The 20,652-nt window shown below is 38.6% G+C and overlaps 1 protein-coding gene across 2 annotated transcripts in view; it reads right to left on the minus strand.

The window, feature by feature from the left end:
- The window catches only part of gpc6b (glypican 6b), a 71,297-nt gene extending 52,329 nt beyond the window's left edge, over positions 1 to 18,968 (minus strand). For both annotated transcript variants that reach the window (XM_069702659.1, XM_069702657.1), the window contains exons 1-2: positions 18,523 to 18,968; positions 1,541 to 1,699 (exon numbers count right to left, since the gene is read on the minus strand). In XM_069702659.1, the coding sequence (XP_069558760.1) occupies positions 1,541 to 1,699; positions 18,523 to 18,673 (310 nt within the window). In that variant the 5' untranslated portion in view covers positions 18,674 to 18,968. The remainder of the gene's footprint in view (positions 1 to 1,540; positions 1,700 to 18,522) is intronic.
- Between the last annotated feature and the right edge of the window lie 1,684 nt (positions 18,969 to 20,652).

The following is a 20,652-nucleotide window of genomic DNA, read 5'->3' on the forward strand; positions in this document are numbered from 1 at the left end:
TTTAAAAGAATGAGGATAGAAGGGCAAGACATTGACTGTTGAGTATTAAATTGCGCTATATATCACTCAACCATTTTTCAGTTGTTGACATTGGATATATTTAGACAGCCCAATATGAAAATCTATGTTTTAATCTTCTACCTTTGAAGATTAAAATTACTTTTGGTTTCACTGAATCTTTGGGAGTGTTGTTGTTGTGTACCAGGTGTATCAGGTCAGTCATCGCAGCACTAGTCATACAATTACTACTTATTTCCAATTTTAAATGCAGAGATAATTAAAATTTCATGACCCCTGCTCCAGTCCATTTTCAAAGACTGCTGCTTTACAAAAGCATACTTTTGTTAAAGTTTCTTTAAATTTTAAACCCTGATTTTTTTTTCCATTGTCTTTTTCTAAATGTTATTTGTTTCTATTTTTTAGTTTTTACATTTGTCTTTTCTCTCTTATGTAAATCACTCTTTTAAAACCATTCCAAGTGTTCAAATAAATAAAGTTTGCTTGTACTGATAAATTACTCATGGTTTCAGTCAAGGTTGCCAAAATTTGTTGGTTACTGTCAGCTTTGATAGTCATATGAACATTCACAAATACAGGAAGCAAAAACTAATCGACGGTTTTAAATATAGGGGTCTTATATAGTTGTACATCATATTTGCCAAGACCCTAACGATAACACTGCAGTGTCTTATTTGTATATATATATAATCTAATATTGTCTGATTTTTAAAGGGAAGTGTTAGGACATGTTTTTAAAGTAAATTTAAATGTTTGTGTTGCCATTCCCTCAGAGGCAAAGAGAACTCAGATACAATCATTCTTAAAAGGCTTCTGAGTGATAAATCAATGAAAGGCATTACACAACATCCTTGATGAATAATGATGATAAATAATGATGCTGACGGGTGGCTGTGCGCTTAACAGTTTTTACCTCCACCACCCTCCACTATTGTCCACAGTGATAAGCTGCTGCTACCCACACAGTCTGATGTGGAAAGCTGGAAGTGGTATTATTTCTCATTAAACTGGAACTAGAGGGAGCGGTCTCCATACAGAGGAACACCAAGAGAGACAGGTGGAGAGGCAGAGAGAGGCTTGGTTCAGTAATGAGCACATCCCCTCCCATAGAAAAACTCAGTGGATGTGTAGTGGTCAACACTGTCACAATGGTGCCAGGCCAAGATCACACGCACAGCACAACCATAAAAATGTAGAGTTTGTCTCTGTGCTGCTGTTCAAGCCGTCAGCCAAGTGCAGGAAGCCATGTTTGTCTAATCCAACAAGAGGGTTCTCTACTCCAAGGCATATTAATGTGATCCTCACATCTTATCTCCTCTTAAGGGAGGACAGCTAAACAACTTCAGTAAACCCTTTCAAATTAACACATACAGTCTCAAGCCTTTGATTTTTTTTTTTTCTTTTGCAGCAGCATTTTGTCCTAGAGTGAATAAACATTAAATCAATTAAAAAAAAAAAAAAAAAAAAAAGAGAAAAAGATTAATAGGCAAAAAGCATTAAGCAAAACAAAGAAAAGACTTACCATCAAATCTTTTATGTCTTGAAACAAAAGTGCTTCGCAATTCAAGACTCATTTCGTCGACCAGATTCTCAAAGTCCTGTTTACTCTGCTGACCAAATCTGTCTTCCATTTCCTGGGTGCAACATGTGTTTCCCTGAGGACATACACGAAGATATTCACCTGCAAAACAGACAAAGAAAAACAGCATGTTTTTGTGTCCACAGCAAAACTGACTGAAACTACTTACATTTTTATATTCACAGATAATAGCCAGATTTTAGTCCGTAACAACTGAGGAAAATGTAGTCGTCATGGATATGTCGAAAGGAGGTAACTAGCGAAGGCCCGAGGATCGATCCTTGTGGTACTCCATGTTTAATCTCACAGTTTGCGAGGTAATTTCATCAACAGAAACAAAATATTTCTGTTAGGTAAATAAGTGGAAAACACGAGCAGTTCCAGTAACACCTGCCCAATGTTTTAGTGTTATGATTAGGATGAAGTGGTTGACTGCATAAAATGCTTCACTGAGGTCAAACAACAGTAGCACAGAACAAGTACCCGAGTCAGCAACCATCAGTAAATCATGTGTACTTCTAAGAACAGTGTTTCAGTGTGTTTCCAAAACCTAGACTAAAATTTCCCATAAATGCTGTTGTTGTTTAGTGACTGTAGCGTGTGGTCCATCGCCATCTTTTTTAGTATTTTTTATATGACATTGACTATAAGTCTATGGGATCTGGACCGAATCCCTTCAGCAGTAAAAAGCCTTAAAACGCAATCTTCCACACAAAAAAAATCAAGGACACATAGAAAGGACAGAGAGCTGTTGATGATAGTAGAGCTGACTGACTATTATGTCTTCAAAAAGTGTTGTATGGATAATATAAAGGACATTCTTTGAGTTTCATATTTGATTCGGTTTCCCTAACATTGTGCAGTGATATTGTTCTGAGGATCTGAAGAGGGGCAGGGGAGGTAGCCTGCAGAGATGGAAGGATATTTGCCCAAATAAAATCAATTTTTCAAATGAAGAAGGTGAGGTTTTTTTTTTTTTTTTTCCACGCTGAGCTGGTGAATGGGCCACTGCAGTAGCGGGGGGAGAGTTGGGTTCACAAGGTTGTATAGTTGTGCTGGCTGGCACTGCATAATGTAGTCTGCTAATTATATGCTAGCCTTGTAATATTATAATACTGGGTTAGGTTTCTGCTGTAGGTATAAGCCAGTTAGTCGAACATGTAAACAATTACAGCTTGCGTTAGAGCAGATGTTTAACCTTGTTTAAACCACTAACACTTCAATCTTGCATATTTGTTTTGGTTTTGTTACCCTAAATAGTTAAATATTTCTTTAAAGTATTGAAATATCCAAAACACGTGGTATGTTCTTGAGACATTGCACCACAAAGGAGCTGATAAAAGCTGACAAAAATGTGATTCTTAAGGAGCACTGGTTTGCTAAAGCCTCTTTTTTTTTATCATGAATTTACCTCTTTAGAATTTAAAATAATTACTTGTGTTCTGGGTTTCTGACTGTAACTCTCAAACCAAAGTGTTACTTAAAATAAGCAATCATGAAACTCTGGTCAGGGACAAATATCTCCACATGAAACTAGATGCAGTACATATTTTCCCTCCATTTTTTTCCGCACTGGAAATTAGCTCTTGAATTCAGACATGGAAAGAGTAGAAACATTTTTTTGGTTTGTGCTTGTGGTGGTGTTTCTCATCTGGTCGGTTGATAAATGATATCACCCACTGAGGGTTATCGAAGTTAAATCAGTAGGGAAACATAATATATTCCTTCAAAGTAATCTCTTACATGTTACATAATTGATGACATTGGGGAAATACTGAAGTGAATCAAAAGTTAATGACTCGCATCAATTAATTTTCCCAGCAGCCACTTTAAAAGAGACAGATACTGTAAACTCAGTCTATAATACAATTTATTTTACAACTACATTTATTGTAGTCTGTTGCACTTTTGATGACTTTTGAAAATTAACAAGCATATGCTGCCTGGTGCTTGAAGAAGATCAAAGAGCACATGCAGAATGGTGACTAGTTTTTGACAAAGTAATATCAACTTAAAGGTCCACTTTTTGGAGCTTTCAAACACATCTCAGAGTCGTCATCATGGAGGTAAAAAAAAATAACTTTGAGAGGTGGTTGAAAGCTGTGAAAATGATCACACAAGTTCATCCCAAGGTTAAAAATCAAATTCAACAATTATCAAGTCTCTTCCAAAAACAAAAAGTATACAAGTTTTGTAGTTGTATGTTGATGTGAGAAAGTCTTAACAGTGTTGATTGAGTAGGACATTCTCGAAATATAAAACAGTTCAGGATTTACTGTATGTTTGTTTTTATGAAGCTTAATACTGGTTGACCAAACATAATCAAACAACTGTGCAAAGCTGATAGTTACATTTAAATACTTTTCAACACGTACAGTATAGCAATGTGAAGGGGGTGTTTTGTGTGTGTGTGTGTGTGTGTGTGTGTGTGTGTGTGTGTGTGTGTGTGTGTGTGTGTGTGTGTGTGTGTGTGTGTGTGTGTGTGTGTGTGTGTGTGTGTGTGTGTGTGTGTGTGTGTGTGTGTTGCACACTGGGGGCAGTGCGAGACTCATGCAAAATGTTCAGGCTGCTAGTTAAAGCAGCACGGACCTAAAATAAATCAGCAAGAACAATGTCTTTTCTCTTCAACTAAACTAAACTGAAGATACATCTTACATGTTAGCAGAGACATTAAATGCATAAAAAAAAAGCATTTCAGTGCACCCGTAGGTACAAACTACATAGAACATTTAATGGTAAAGAGACATTCTCAAAACACTTGTTATATAATGTACTTGGTTGTAAGCATATGGTGTAAAATCTAACTTCAATATGCTATTAATTTCCCTATGGGTGTTTGTTTGTGAGGACGTACCATTAATGTTTCATTTCATTTCCTGGGCAGTGGGTGTTGCCAAAAATGTCAGTGGGGAGTAGCCCCTCAACCTCCCAATGGCTCGGTAAATCAACAAAATGAACATAGCACCCATTATAATTCTACAGAAAGCTTTTTAAGTCTGAATTATAACCACTGTACTAAATCTCTGCCATATTGCCATGGATAATTGCATTTTCATGGTTCTGATAAATATGAAAACAACACACAGACGATAATAAGAAAACAGATGCTGTCAGGATGTAGAGACATTTACACACAGTATAATCAAGCATATGCACCTCCTCCAAAAAAGGCCTTTATCCTAAAGGCAAAGGGACTGTTATGTAATTGCAGCATTTAGGTAAACCTCCCATTACAAATGTTTTATTGAATAATTGCTGGACAACACAATTGCAGCATCATAGGCTCAATCTCCACTATTCAGGCCTGCAATGACTACATCGCAGTTGACATCCTTTAAAATACACTACATGCTAAATACCAATTAAAAAATAAGGTTCTAAAAAAAACATGGATTTAGGAGCTTCATTGATATCACACTGCAGGACAGATGTTACTGGAGCTGCAACTTCTGAGTGCTGCCTTTTCATCAGATATGTCAAGGAAAAGAAGAAAATCCATCTTGACACTACAACCCTACTGTGTGCTCTAGCAGTCTCAACAGAGCAAAACATCACTTAAAAAGAAGCCTGTCGTACATCAACATATGGGAAAGAGCTTTCAAGGGACTTCTCCACTCAGCCAAGTGCCACGACTTTCCTAGCCAAGGTTAAAACAGCACTGCAGCCTTACAGATAATCTATCTACACAGACCACACATTAGCAGCGGAGAGGCATGCACTGGACGCACTGGTCTTTTAAAGCTGGAAGAAGCACTTGCTCTGGTGTCAAGTGAAATGTTCCATAGCAATTTCAGATGCTTTGTAGTAATACCTTTGTCGATAACGACAAAAGACTGAAACCATCAATGAACTCATCTGATCGACAGAAAACGCCTGATACAGCACATTCCTTTTTTACTACACACCATCAACAAATACAAACAGCCACATCGTTGAACTGGCAATGTTTCTTCCTCACAATGAACGCAGGTTATTACGAGAATTCAATTCCACTGCCCAGTTGTTAGCTCTTGAAATGACCCCGTTGTGTGTTCTTGAATGTTCAATCTATGTAAAAGTTGTAGGCGCTTAAAGTAAAGTGAGGATGCTTTCGTAGATAACGCAAAACATAGTTTTTGCTTATCAATTAACTCCATTTAATGTGCAGAAAACGGAATAACAATAAGTCAGATCGATAGTATGTTATAGAGCCACTTAGCTACCGCATAGCAACCAGCTACAAAACCTTGGCAAACCACATAGCAAACACTTAAAATAAGCTGAATATGCAACTACTTGCCTCTTCCATTGCAATTGCGCACAATTCCTGTAGTTGATCTTTTTACAGTGACAGAAATTAAACTTATTTTGGTTGGCGACAGACTGCGAATTGGCTCTGTAAATTACATATCCTGCTTTCTCTTTTAAGACAAAATTGGAACTAAAAAAGGAGAAATTTCGATTTTATATTGTTTTTCCAGAAATGCAGCTCATCACCCGTCTTTTCCAACAGTTGATCTGCCAGCAATCATACGCATTTTCCTCATGAAACACATTCTCAATTTTCAAACATTGTCACGGTGCAAAATTTCTGGAGTGATTGGTTTAGGGAAATTGCTTCTTTTTTTTTTTTTTTTTTTTTCCTAGCTGCAGTCATTTAACTGTCAACCCCAAATAATTAAAGTACACTATATATCAGAAACTTCTCAAACCAGTCATCCAATACAATCCACTTCTCCCCCACCCATTCTTTTGTGAACTGGAGATGGGGGTGTCCTCGAGTCCGCTGTCAGACATTATCTTCCGAATACAGTTTTACTGTTGGCATTTCTATAAAACACAAGTTTTACTCAAATAAAGTTTAATTTGGCAATGATACCGTATTGTATTTGATGAAGTTGGATAGCTTTGGGCAAAAGTGAAAAAACATTAAACAGCATAACATCAACGATTAACTGTAAAAAAAAAAAAAAAACGTGTGCTTCTCTCCGACTCAGACTGTAGGACCTTATAACCTAACAATACTTTAGATTTTGATATTTCCGATGATGAAGTTTTCCACAGCTACAAGCTTTTATCAGCTTTTCTACCACCTGATGTTCTTTATTTTAAAGTCTAAAATAGAGGCTTATTGTCACCCATGAGACTTACAAAGGATTTTTGGAAACAGTTGTGAAAACAAAAATGTTTCTTAAGTAAATGTATTAGCAGAGCTTTGGGACAGCCTTTCTTGTTTTGTAACTCACTGAATCACTGAGCCAAATCGTATGCAGATGAGGTTTTTTATTTACCTCTGGCTGGTATGGTAGCAAGAATGATTTCCAAAAAAAAGCCTTCAGTGATCCTGAGAAAGCCACACTTTAGCAGCAGAGGGGGAATTATTTCCCACGAGCAGCCTTGTATCACAGCTGGCCTTCGGAAAGTGATTCAGCATTAAGAGGAGAGTGAGGCTCAAACAAAGAGGCTTGTCCCAACCTCACTGTACGAAGCAAATGACCATTTTCTGTGTCCAGGGCTGATGGGAGGATGCTTAACTGCACTGTGATTCACGTCATGGGATCAGTACGTGTTCAACATGCACAAACAGGAAGCAGATCCTACTCACATTAACATAATAATAACAAAACAGCAGCAAATTCAATACATATTAATCTTATGTCATTTGTGTTAACCAACACCATGAGAAATGTAAGGTTGAATTTTAATGAGAGGGTATTATTTATGCAGTCAGAGATTTATTAACACCTATCCAAGCTGTCATCACAAGCCGCAATTACATCATGTCACTCTCATGTCTGTAATCAAATGGAGTGTCAGTCAAATCAGCTAGCTTATTATCTCTGCTAATGGCGCTATACGCAGATATTTAAATTTCACCTTCTTCCTGCTGAGGGGCTCATACTCTTCAATACATGCCTGCCATTTAAAAGAGGTTTTTCTTTCTCTTTTTAATCCACAGTTGCAATCCGTTCACGATTTATTTTTCTTTACTCCCTCACCAGGGTTAAGTAGTTTTATAATGTGATGCCTCTCAAAGCTGAAGCAATTTGACAATCCCATATAATACAGATTAAAATGTTTGTCTGTGACACGTTACATTTTTCACTTCATATTAATTTGTAGAACCATGTGACGTATTTTCTCACCTCATCTCAGCCTTACACTAAGGCTCCACCGTCAGCCTCAAAGTGTCACAAAACTCAACATTGTATGCAAACTGTTCCTTGTTTTTGATAAACTGTTTACAACAACATTGAACACAAGTGCTATTTGTATACTTCCTTAAGAAGATCACAGAGAGCAACTTGAATGCGACACATGTAAGGGTGAGAGAATTTATATGGAGGATGCAATACCGCCATCACTACTCGTCTATTAAACTAGTGTTGAATTACCATTGACTCACATTAATTGGTATACTGTCTGCACTTATATAGCACCATTTCTCCTTAGCGGTTTTGAAAAAAATGCTTCTCAGTTTGCCTCCTATTCACACACGCAGAGACAGAGCTGCCATGCAAGGTGATCGTCTGCCATTGGGAGAAACTTGCGGTTCATTGTCTTGCCCGAAGACACTTTGGTATGAGGACAGGATTGAACCACCAACCTTGCACATGACAGTTCTTTTAGAATACCTTTTAATTTACATGATCCATTTGAGGCTGTGTTTTTGCGAATATGTCCTCCTTTCCTAACTGTGTGTTGGCAATTGTAACAAAGCCATTTCCCTTCAAGGATCAATAAAGTTTTTGGATTCTCCAAACTGTCATGACCCTTTAAGTAAAATCAGAGCATGACTTAAAAAAATATTAGAGTAGGTCACAGTACGGTCTCTAAAAACACGTGTATTTGAAGACATCGTGACAAGTGTGTCTTTCACAAACAGCCACAACAGCTCATGACTCTGGTTGTTTTTAAAGTGTCCTGAGTGTACCAGCAAAGGTAGGCCAACTCTCAGAAGTATTCCTGTGTACCTGGCCAAAGAGACCCACAGCATATGTGCTCTGCCATCTGCTGAGTCCTACATTTTCCCCTGACCAACTTTTTATGGATTCACTTGAAGCCACACTCTGTCCTAATGAGATCAACATTCCTCATGTCAGTGCAGTTTCTTCTTCCCTGTCACATCAAATCACCAACAGAAGCAGTCTGAATTTTGGTAGCTTTTTTTACTTTATTTTTATTTTTTTTTAATTTTTTAAACACAACTCCACATGCTCGGTCCTTAAAAGTCTTGTAATTGTTTTGCATTTTCTTCATATTTTAGATCAATTTCTCATCAACAATAACTCTTGGCATCTGAGCCTCAGTTTAGTCATCAATACATTTGTCCCATTTTCTTTCTACTAAATTTTACCCACCAGAATTTTATCTGGCGTCCTTGAATGGTCAACAAAGCTCTAAAACAACCAGAGTCATTTACTGTTTGTCTGGTGTACAAGGTGACACAGAAATGACACTTGTTTTATTCTCACTTAATTGCCCATAATATTTACATAACTCAGTGAATTTTTCCTTAGTCTTTAGTGAAACACAGTCATTAAAGTGCATATATTTATTGCATTCATTTTCCCTTTGACTACTGTGATTTAACATGGCTGAGTTGCTTTTTTTTTTTTACGAGTCTAACTTTAGCAAAAAGCCATCCAGGTGTGTCCATGTGGGAAAACAGATCTCACTTAAACCATTCAGAGCTGCTCACAACTATAACTTCAAATCTGACATACACTGTTGCTTATTTCTGCTATCAGATTAACAGATTCTACACAAATTCTTTAAAGCATCAAGGTTCTCTGTGGATGTTTCCCTTGAGATGAGAGATTTTATCTGGCCTCTGTTAATTAATGGCCCTAATGACTGATGTCCCGAGAGGTTTGCATCAACAGGCTAACAATGAGTGACTGAACAAATGCATGAAAAGAAGATTTAATGAATTAGTTTAACTTCAAGTAAGCGGGTGGATATAGTGCACGAATAAATCAATATGAAATATGTTGTTTTCTGGCTTCATGCGCATCTCATGTGAAAATGACACACTGTGAGGGGCTCATTATATCTGACCCTCAACAGAATACGTTAGCTCACTCCTTATTAATAATATATCAATAGGTTAAAGTTAAAGGTTGCTGTAAATCAGTGTTCGTACACTGCAGCGGAAACTGAATGTCTTACATTACATCCTACGTACATTTAGTGCCCCGGGTGTCTGAGAGTGTACGACATTAGCTGAATGTCAGCTAATGTTAGCTGATGTTCTATACTCTGTCATCTGAGGCGTACATATCGGTAATTTGAATGTAATATTCATTCACGCTTCATCTGTCACTCTCTACAGAACACTGAAGCTGCTCTCTGTCAGACTTTGACAAGAAAACCACATGTAGAAATGAGATCATATCCTTAGGAAGTACAGTACGAGTGACATCCGATGCATATGAACATCAGCATGCGTCTATAAATCTGTGCCTTCCGCACTATCTTTCCTTATGCACGTTTAAGAATGCCTCTGGAGGGTTTTGTGTACAGAATAGCCAAGTTTCTTGCACAAGTTAGAACTCCCATCAATCAAAATTGAATGAGATTATTCTGATCACATTTTGGGTCATGTCAGAAGTCATAATGAAAGACATGTTCATGTTTTAAATAACTGGGGGATGCTGATACAGAAGGGTATATGTCCTTGGGTGAATGAGGACAGGTTCAAGAAGAAATGAATTCTCAGTGACATAAAACAGTCTACAATGAAAGCAGTGCAGTACAATGATATGATGGTATTCTTCATCCTCAGGAGAATCAGCGTGAAGGGAAAAAGGACAGGAATAAAGATTTTGGAGCAGTTTCACACACCAAGCAAATGTGTCATATTTCTTTTAATTTTTTGTTATATGTCAAGATATTCCACTGCAACATGCCATGTGCAAGGCTGTGTGCATGATAAAACAGCCAAGTGTTGACTCAACGGTATGGTGTTTCATATTGAAATCTTTTGAAATGTACTATGAAAAAAATCTCTTTGAGGGTGGAAATATAACTGCATAACTGCCCTCTGTCCCTGCAGAAGAAACATTTTGAAGACACCATGAAGAAAACTGTTGTGGAGGAATTGGTTTTCTAGACAAAATATTGCCTTTTCAAGCTGATTGTTTCCAGAACTATAATGTGACATTTGGACATAAAAGTGTCTCCGTAGCTGCAGCTTCAGCCTTTGGATTCAAAGACGGGGTAATCCAGCGCTGAGCAGATGACCACACAAGTTAAAACTGGTTGCATTCCATTTGAGATTAAAACGGTTTTAAAATAATAATTTAATTATCAAGTAGTAGTATTTCTATTAGTCAATTTCAGTCAGAAATTCAAAGTGCTAAAACATTTTCTAACTGTAACTCTTTAAACATGAGGCTGAACTCCTTTTGTTCTTCATATATGATCCTAAAGCACCCATCTTTTCGTTGTGAACATATCCCATTCCCATTTGGTTCTGGGAAATCGTTATATGCATATATTTTTTCACTATCTTCGGACATTTACAAAAACAATTAATTGAGAAGAATGAGGCAATCCTGTACAAACTTATAAAAGATGCAAAGGACTAGATTTATCCTCGTATAAATCTTTGTCAAGAAGATAAATACACAACTTAAAAAGCATAATATGTTTGACCTTGAGGCCAATAGCTATGGAATATTTATGTGCCATACATGCTTCTGGAAGGGGCACTAATATCATTAAAGTTAAGATTAATGTATGGATTTCCCTAACACCATGTGCAGCACATTTAGGAATGACAAGCATGGCATAATCAGCACATGTAGCACTATGTCTGGCTTTGATATTTATTGAAGAGTATGCAATAAAAAGCCTAGGGGAGGCACGAGAAGTCCAGTGTGGATATTCGATCCATGTGGGAAGCACGCACAGAAGCCCCTGAGCACGAGAAATGAGCAGGCAAACCAGTCTCGTCTGCATCAGTTTGCTAAGTGGAGCATGGCAGAGGATTGCACTACAGGTAGCAGCTGGTGGCTGTTTAGAGACCTGGACGGCCCTGAGGCCTGTACTGATCATTACCTTTCACTCAGCGTTTACGGTTTAGTATACAGACACCGGCCATTATACCTCGTTACAGTGCAAGTGTCCTCTAGTCAGCGGACTGCTTAACTGAGAGGGAGAGGACGCAACCCAGCTGCACGATGCACGGCTCCCCACGGCAGCTTGAATACACACCATCCTCAGGAGCAGTGTAAAGGCAGACATCCTCTCCAGTTGCACATCATGTCTAGTCAGACGTTGTCAACAACACGGGACTGGCAGACGTGTGGCTAAAGATAGATCCAACGACAGCGCCGAGGCATTTGAGGGGGGCTTTGTTTCATGATGGCTAGGTTCTGACAGGCAGATGAGGTGTTGGGGAAAAGTACCAGCCCTACGTCACTGCTAAAACTTGATCGTAATGTCAATGAGAAGCACACATTGATCCCGAGGATTTGCTTTCGGGATAAGATGATATGTTCATGGCTTGAAAAGAGACAGGGAAATTTTGTCATGTACTGGAAACTGTGCAAACAGTTCTCAAAAGTAAATAAACAGAATCAGACAAGATAGTCAGATATCAAGAGAGATATGTGCCAAAAATGTCTAAACAACACCTGGTGTCATCTGATAAGCTTACACATACAGTACGATATAATTCCAATGGTGTGACACTTTGAGATTGGATGAGAAAAAAAAAACAGGATCAGTGACTACTGGAAATTATTCCAGCTTCTTAAATGAGGAATGACAAAAACTCTTTCTTAGTGACTCGAGGTTAACATTTAATTGGACAGCTGTCGACAGGAACTAATAGATCAAAATAGCATGTATTCAATCTCTTTTTGACAACAGGAGCATTCATTCTTTCACATTTCAAATGATTCTTAAAACATTAAAGAGCTATTAAAGAAGCCATCTCAGGAGAATTACTTCCATCCATTCCTTGTTTTTCCACAGATTTATTTCAAATGAATGTGACAAACATTATTCTTCGTGGCTCTATATGCAGCATCATTTATTTACTAACCTATATGACAACAGTTGTGTGTCAGTGATATAATTAAGGTATGTCAGGCTTACAGTATTTGGCCAAACATCAAGAACTCTCTCTCTTTCGTGGGTTTTTACTTCTAATCTTATTCATGGATCTATTAAGAAACTTATAGTATACAGAGTTAAAACAAGTGAAATATAACATAAAATATCTTAATAATGCTATACATATTCACATAATATATCTTGCAAATTACCAAAACAAGCTCCCTTAGTATCTGCCAAACTGCCAACTGAAATACCTTCTTTTTTTTTTTTTTATGTGTAGGCTGTATTCAAGTTTTAGCAGTCAGGGTTTTGAGAAACAGAAAATTGGACATAAATCCAGCTGGAGGCCAAAAAACAAATAAACACAAAGTTTGGGTCACAAACAGGATTAGGTTTTAGAAGCATTATCCAGAAAGTGCGTTTTGGTATTGGGAAAAAAAAAAAAAAAAAAAAATCAGTAACCCTGAAGACATGAGTTCCCCTCTTTCCTAAAGAAACACAAAAACATCACAAACGATCACAATCTGAGAACATAGCATTGTTGCATAAACTATAGGTTCCAGACGGGCAGAGTAAAATATCTTTGAACTGTTGGTCAGACAGAACAAACTAACTGCTCGGCTTTATGAGGAAGATCATGCGAGTGGTTCACTTCAATACTGCATTTGGATGAGTCATATAGAACTGGCAGTGAGTACTATCAAATGATGACTGTGTGTACAAGAAACTGAGAAAATGTGCATTACAGTTTATGATGTAAACCTGCCCCCATTGTACGTCAAGAAGTGTCAATATAGTCTATTAAAATCCAGCTTCAGGGGGACAGATCTCTTGTCAGAAGGTAAATAAAAACTACACATAGGCTTTACAATGAAAGGATTTTAAGCCACTGGAAATCGATACAGCGTATGTGTATATCTATCTATCTATCTATCTATCTATCTATCTATCTATCTATCTATCTATCTATCTATCTATCTATCTATACACACTCTCAATAACATTAAATATTTGAGACTATATAAGAATAACTGAAGTTAAAGGCCCCATATTTCACACTTTTATAGTGTTTTAATTTGCAGTCTTGATCCCTATTAGAATATATTTTGTGGTTTAAAGTATTATAATACCATCTCAGTATAGATTTAAATATCCTCTCTTAAGATTCCCTCTGGTGTTCTACCAAGAACGAGCTGTTTAATGTCTGTGTCAAAAAGACGCAATAAGAATGACCCTCTCTTCTGATTGGTTGACCCCTCCTGAGTGACACATGCCCAAACCAATCGCATGTTTTCTTTAGTCTTGTGGCTCGCTAGCGCCACAACGGAAGGACTGCTCAGTGTTTTCTTCGTCATTACAGGCTGGACACTGTGATGTACTGAGGGCATAAATATGACATAAGTTAGAGGAAAAACATTTCAATTCAATCTGTTTCCGCCTTTATTACAGGACTACTGTATTGGAGCATTAAGTTGTACAGTTGTACCCCAAAGTCCTCTGCACTTGACAAAAGTGACAGAAAAAAAACAGAGACCAAACAGCCTTTTCTTTTCTTTTTTGTCTTTTTTTTTTATATGCTGTTAGTGTGCTGTTGTTCTGCTCCAAATGCTTCCTTCAACCCTAAAATACTTGCAGGACACCATGTTTCCTGTAGCTCTCTGAGGGAACACCCGCAGAGAGAGCCCATCATGAGGCCATTTTGGCATCCATAAGCATGATTGATGACACAGGAATGGAGACAGTGTTTGAGAAATCCCCATTGCCGCAAGAAAAATGGTGATTGTTTGGATTTTTTTCCCCTAATCGTGCTCCCGTCTGCTTCTCAGTACGGACACATTCATATAGCATTATAAAGCAAAAGGCAAGCTCAAATATTGGTGCTACCATCTACAAACCAAACAAATTATCTGCAATTTTATCACAAATATTTACATGTTTGCAGAGTAAAATGCTAAAGCACAAACACATCATACAATTTGAAAGCTGTGGTCTCTCCCAGCGCTATTTCCACGTGTGACTGACAGGAAAGTCACAATCATTTCACAATGCATCACTGTTGCTGCGATGCTGCAGGGGGCTAACAAAGTCACCTGGCCATTCCATCGGCAGGCACTCCCGTTTAGCCCTTTTTAATCCTCTCCATCCCATTACATGACAGTAGAAAACCTGTGCATATTACACGCTTCGGCAGAGATCATTTGCCTTGTGCAGGCAGCCAAAGATCACATAAAATATCAGCGCCGTTATTTCGGTCGCACCTCCATCTCCTGACTGGCAGTAAACAGAGCTGGACGTCAAATGATGCCATAGAATATGACATGCTAAGAAGTTCCATTGAATCCAGCAGTCTGCTGTGTGACTCACTTTCCATATCTTGTCTCAGATGTTGGGTAACCCACTGAGTGGAAACTGAGACAGCAGGGGCAAAACTGAGTGCAGGTCTGATATCTCACAAGAGCAGTGAAAGCATGGATTTAAGAGGCAAAACCATAATGAATTTGTTGCCAGTCAAATTGAATAGATACGAGTAAAGTCAGCTGTGGAATAAGAGATTGGCATGTTTGGATGTGCAAATACTCTAAAGACTTAAAGAGCAATCCACAAGCTCATCCTCCTGCGGTTTGAAATGCCTTCGCCGTGTAGCCGCTGACAGCTCCCGGCCGGGTCTGGTCAGCGGGCAGAAACATCTCCTAAGTCTTGTAGAATTACTGTACCACCTGAGCCTTTCAGGGGTTGGATCCTAACAACATTTCTGTCAGCTACACTGGCTCATATGATGTCATTCCATCTGACCTGCTTCCTCTGTTTGACCAAACACAACAGCAAAAATCTGGAAAGCCATTTTCATTTCATTTTTAGTTCCTTAAAGAAAAACCTTCTGGAGCTTTGAGCGACCATTTTAAGTCGAGCGGAGCCAAACACTTGCACAATAATACCCTGCTGTTTCTCTCTATTACTGTTATTTCTCTATTATATTTGTAATGTAACTCATATTGCCCAAAAATCTTAGTGGCATCGTAATGTGAATGGCAACACGTTATTTGAATAAAAACTGGATAGAAAGGATATAATTTATTGACATGAATGTGATTTAACAGTAGTTGAATGTGTTTAACTTCAAATGTAAGTCAAATATGACACATATGTAACATGATACATGAAATTTAGTGTTTCTCACTATAATCTGATGTCTTATACAGTCTCTTACAGCCTCTTGCTTCATAGGATCCATACAGACAATTTGATGTGCAAGGTTCTGCCTATCAGATAATGACAATGGATTACAATAAATCCAACCGGAAAGAGCCGCCATCTAACAAGATTTCACTGTATGCAGAGGCAGTGAAAGCCTCATTTGTAGAGGTGGAGCAGTAACATGAAGGTTGACATTTGTCCCATATCATCAGCAGAAACACCAAGACATACTGTTGGAACTGAAGAACTGTTGGAGCCACTCGACACCGAGTCCCACCAGGAACCCGCTAATCTACAAGTACCGCAATATCAAGTGCAAAGTAATATCGTCACTAAAGACGCTTCCCAACTGCCACTTGGATGCTCCTGCGCCGCCTCCTAAACAGCTCCTAAACACATTAGAAACCTACCACGTGGAAATAGTGAATATGACATCCACACTAATCTGCGTCGTGCTCATGTTCTTGGAAATGTATCAGTAAATTCCCAGAATCGTAAAGAAGTCTGCCAAGTACTTCATACACCCGTCACTTACACAGTAATTCTACTTCATTTGTGTACCTAGAAACTACATGATAATTTAGAGCAGCGGCCTGATTTATCACCAAAATCAACAGTTAAACCAAAGCAACAACTCTATTTTCAGCAGACTCATTAGGAGTAGTACACAGAAGTAAAATAAAAGGTAGGAGAGAAAATCAAAATCATTTCAAACTCGAAGTCTAACATATACACTCCATGTTTTTTGATAAGAGCTCTTTCAATCAACTTGTAATTAGAAGGTATTTCCACTTTTACTTAGTGGTGATTTGCCAGAGCTTGAAAGTTGTTTGCATGATTGAGAGGCAATGAGTCATGAGCCTGAAGGGCACGTCCATCACCGTGTGAATTTGCTGAGTCCATGATAATGCGTCGTCTCTCCAGAAGACAGTAAGGTTATGACTCATTCAAAGAGAAGATCAAAAGGCATTTATTCAGGTTGACATCATTCAGAGATGAGAGAGATTGAATTTTTCACTCATTTGGCTGATTAGTTGTGATGTCAGAGACACGGAGCCAAAGGTTTTAATCAGTTAGTGATTCAACTCATCTCTGAACAGGTGTGCCTGTTATCAAATATGCAGCCTTTTACTCGTGCCAGATTTCCTGCTTTATAGAAAGAATCATTTGCCCTGAAGCATAACAATGACAACCTGGAGAAACAACTCAGCGGGGTAATATGAAAAAACAAACATCACTTAGCTTGAATTACTTTCCTTTAGATGTACATATTGACATGTAAATTCAACCTATGCGTAACAAAACTCATTCTACTGATTTACTCGTCACTGCAGTAAAACTTTTATGATTTGAAGTGGTAAACATTAAAAAGTAAATGAATATCTATCTTGATCCACATATAAATGTATTTTTTAAAGAAAACTTTAGTTTCCAAGCCCACGCACTCAATAGAGATGTAGGAACTAACAGTTATTTTAATTACTGATTAATCTGTCAATTATTTTCTTCATTAATCGATTTGGCTGTTTGGTCTTTAAAATGTCAGAAAATGATGAAAAATGTCAGTTTTTCCCAAAGCCCAAAGGGCAGGCTAAATTGTCTTTTTATGTCCCGCCCAGCAGTCCACAACTAAAACATTTTCAGTTTATGAGCAAGGAGGACTAAAGAAACCAGAAAACATTCAAATTAAAGAAGCTGGAATCAGAAAATTCTTAAAGTAGTTGGTCATAAATTGTCTGATGACTGATTTGTAGATTATTCTTTCAGAGAATTCAACTGAACATCATTAAATGTGTAGTTTGCACTCGCGCAAGCTCCAAGGGAGCCTTCCACATTTTGCAAGGTGGCTGAGATAATTGCTCATTAGGGTTGTGGCTGAAAACATGCAAGATGGGTGACTTGTAGCTATGGACTGCTGCTGAACCACCGCAAGAGCCAGCAGTTGCACTTTATCTTATCACCTAATTAAAGAGAGGAGTTAATCTGCAGAGCTGACCACTCATTATCTCTGCTTGGTTAACCCAGTCAGACACACCCAGACAGAACATACTACACCTGTCTGGGGGACTCGTTTTACATTCAGCAGGGCCTGTTGGTGCTGGCTGGTAGGATATTGTTATCTCAGCCTGGATATATATAACCAGTGAACGAGCTCACTTAAACTGATATATGCCTGTAAGCGTGTGTGCAGGCGTTTTAAATTTGTGGGTCCCTGATTACAGCAGGTCTGTCACTTCACTGGTGCAATCTGTGGGATGCAGAAAGGCTGCTCCAGATATTGATCACTATCCAGTTAGGACTATTTTGACAATTTAGTATATCCCCTGAGTGAGATTAACTTTGCTCAGTTAGATTTAGATTTAGATTTAGAATAAGAATAAGTCTAACTATGGTGAGTGACAGGTGGTTGAGTTGCTGGTTATTCTGATGTGTAACCTTCAGCCATGGGTTACCCTCTGCACCATTAAGCTCACCTTAAGCGTAATATAGATGAGTGTGCACGGGCTAAATGAGTTGCAGTTGGATGGTTTGGGATTTTGAACTTTTCCATCCAGAGCTTTACATTTTGAACAGACGTGTCTATTTCACAAAAGTCTCCGTACATTCTCGACCACATTTATAATGCTGTTGTGTGTGGCAGGTGGTGAGTCACTGACTGGTCACACTCAGTCCAACCTTACCTGGGATCTCCTGATGAGGAACATGTGCGAAGCTGAAGCCTTTCCCGATGCAAGCCTCCCTCACTTCGCTGCAATTCCGTGCTTTAAAATCTGCTCTTGCTGCAACAGACAGCACAGAAAAAGTGTAAATGATGGTCTCTAGTCTGAGCATTGTTCACTTCTGTAAAGATCCTTATTGTTTGAGGTTCTCTGCAGTACCCAAGTGCTTCCTGGCAAAACTCCCCTGCAGCAGATCCGCAGGTACTTAATGACTGGTCGTTAAATGGTTGCAACTCTATTAGTGTCTACCAACACATTTCCCAAAGCGAAACGGGCTTGTATCGCAACCAACCAAAATAGTTTTGAGAGTCCCCCGGCGCCGCAAAAAAGAGCATGGAGGTGCCACATGAATCCAGGCAGCGCGATTCCCGGCGTGTTGTTGACTCAACTTCGCTGAGCAGACGACGCCACCGGTCGCTGTGTTGAAGTGGAAATGCTCTGTGGAGGGGAGCGCACTGTGTTCAGATCAGATGCACCGGCAGAGCAAAGCGGGACACAAAATATGGAGTGGAATACAGCCTCATCCGTTTTTAGCGGGGGCTGCAGGTCGGCACCTACCTCGGAGGTGTGAATAAAGAAAAAGGAATAGAGGGGAAATAGGTGCAATCAAACACAAATCAAAATCTGGCAGCATTATAAAGAAGCTTAACTTTGATTAAAATAGATCTACTGGACTTGTATCAATCTCCAAACCTATATAGGAATAATGGGGGAGATTAATGATGAAGTTAAATGTAAAAAGGTGTCACAAGTGTAAATCCAAACGTAATTGTTTTAGGAGAGTATTTATGGATTGTAAAATGTGGTCTATTCCACCTTCTGTGCTTGATTTGGAAACTAACCTTCCTTTATTTGGTCTGTACTGTGGTTTTATTCCGCTGGGGTGGATTCTGCTGAATTCAGAAAATGCAAATGTTTACCCCTTTCCCACCACATCATCTGACATAAAAGAAAAATCGCAGTATAGTGTATCAAACTGTACAACTGACGGATGTAAAGGATGGGATGAGGACCAGAAGGCAAGCTTTCAGGGCTTTATTGATTTTGGAACAGCTTGATCCCTGTAGATCAACAGTGGATTAGCATGGCTACCGTCACGGTGCAAAAGATTGCTATTAGTATGGTTACTCCATTTTGATAGTACTTTTAAGGGACACCGGCTTCGTTTGGAGGGAAAAGAGATTTTGGAACAATATCTAAATTCACGGATGCAGGTTTAGGGACAACAGTGGGTCTTGTTCATGATTTCTTTGCTAACACCTAAAATAAATTGTCAAACATCATTATTAATATAACCTCATGTCCAAATGTAGTGTCATGTGCTGACATTCAATTACGTGGTTATAGAAACAGTGATGAGTCTCTTAGCCATCCAGTTCCCTTCCCCAATTCCCCACTCTACTTTTATAGCTAGACTTTTTGACCTGGACAAGTCACACTTAATTAATGCATCCAACTTTGAAACGCATGGGATGGTTTCATCCAAATGATTTTTTTTTTAAATACAATGAAAAATTAATTTCATGGGAAATGCTCAGCAAAGATAGCTGTCAAGTGTCCTAACTATGCTGTAAAAATCAGCACCAAGACGTGTTTTTCTCCAGCAACTTTCTCCAGATATTTTGGGATTCGCAGACATTCCCAGGCCAGCTGTACTGTAGTCCCGCCTGTGTGTTCTGAATACTGTATGTCTTGGGCTCTCGTTCCAGTGTGATCATACCAAGTACTCCTCCAAAGGAAGATATAAAAAAAATATAGCAGGAAAAAGACAGGCAGACTTGAAGATACACTAAAATTTGAGTTTTATAATCTAGGCAAAACCAGACACTACTTGTCAGAATAGTAAACACTGCAGCCGTCAAAGTGACTAAAATATACCTTCGGGATACTGTCACACTGACAATGCAGAAAGACAGAAACAGAACACAATAGAATAAAAATACTGTGAAAGTGACAGTACTTGTTAGGTGAGGATACACTAAGAACTGTGTCTCAAGTCTCAGCAACCAAGAGAAATAACACATAATCACATAAAGTGGAGGGATGTGAGTGAGTGCCTCAGACATTTGCAGCTGCCTAATCAGCACCTTG

Source organism: Brachyistius frenatus, unplaced genomic scaffold (assembly GCF_029030835.1).
Source record: "Brachyistius frenatus isolate BFR_SWC_R1_liver_20210118 unplaced genomic scaffold, ASM2903083v1 Contig_42, whole genome shotgun sequence".
Classification (NCBI taxonomy): Eukaryota; Metazoa; Chordata; class Actinopteri; family Embiotocidae; genus Brachyistius; species Brachyistius frenatus.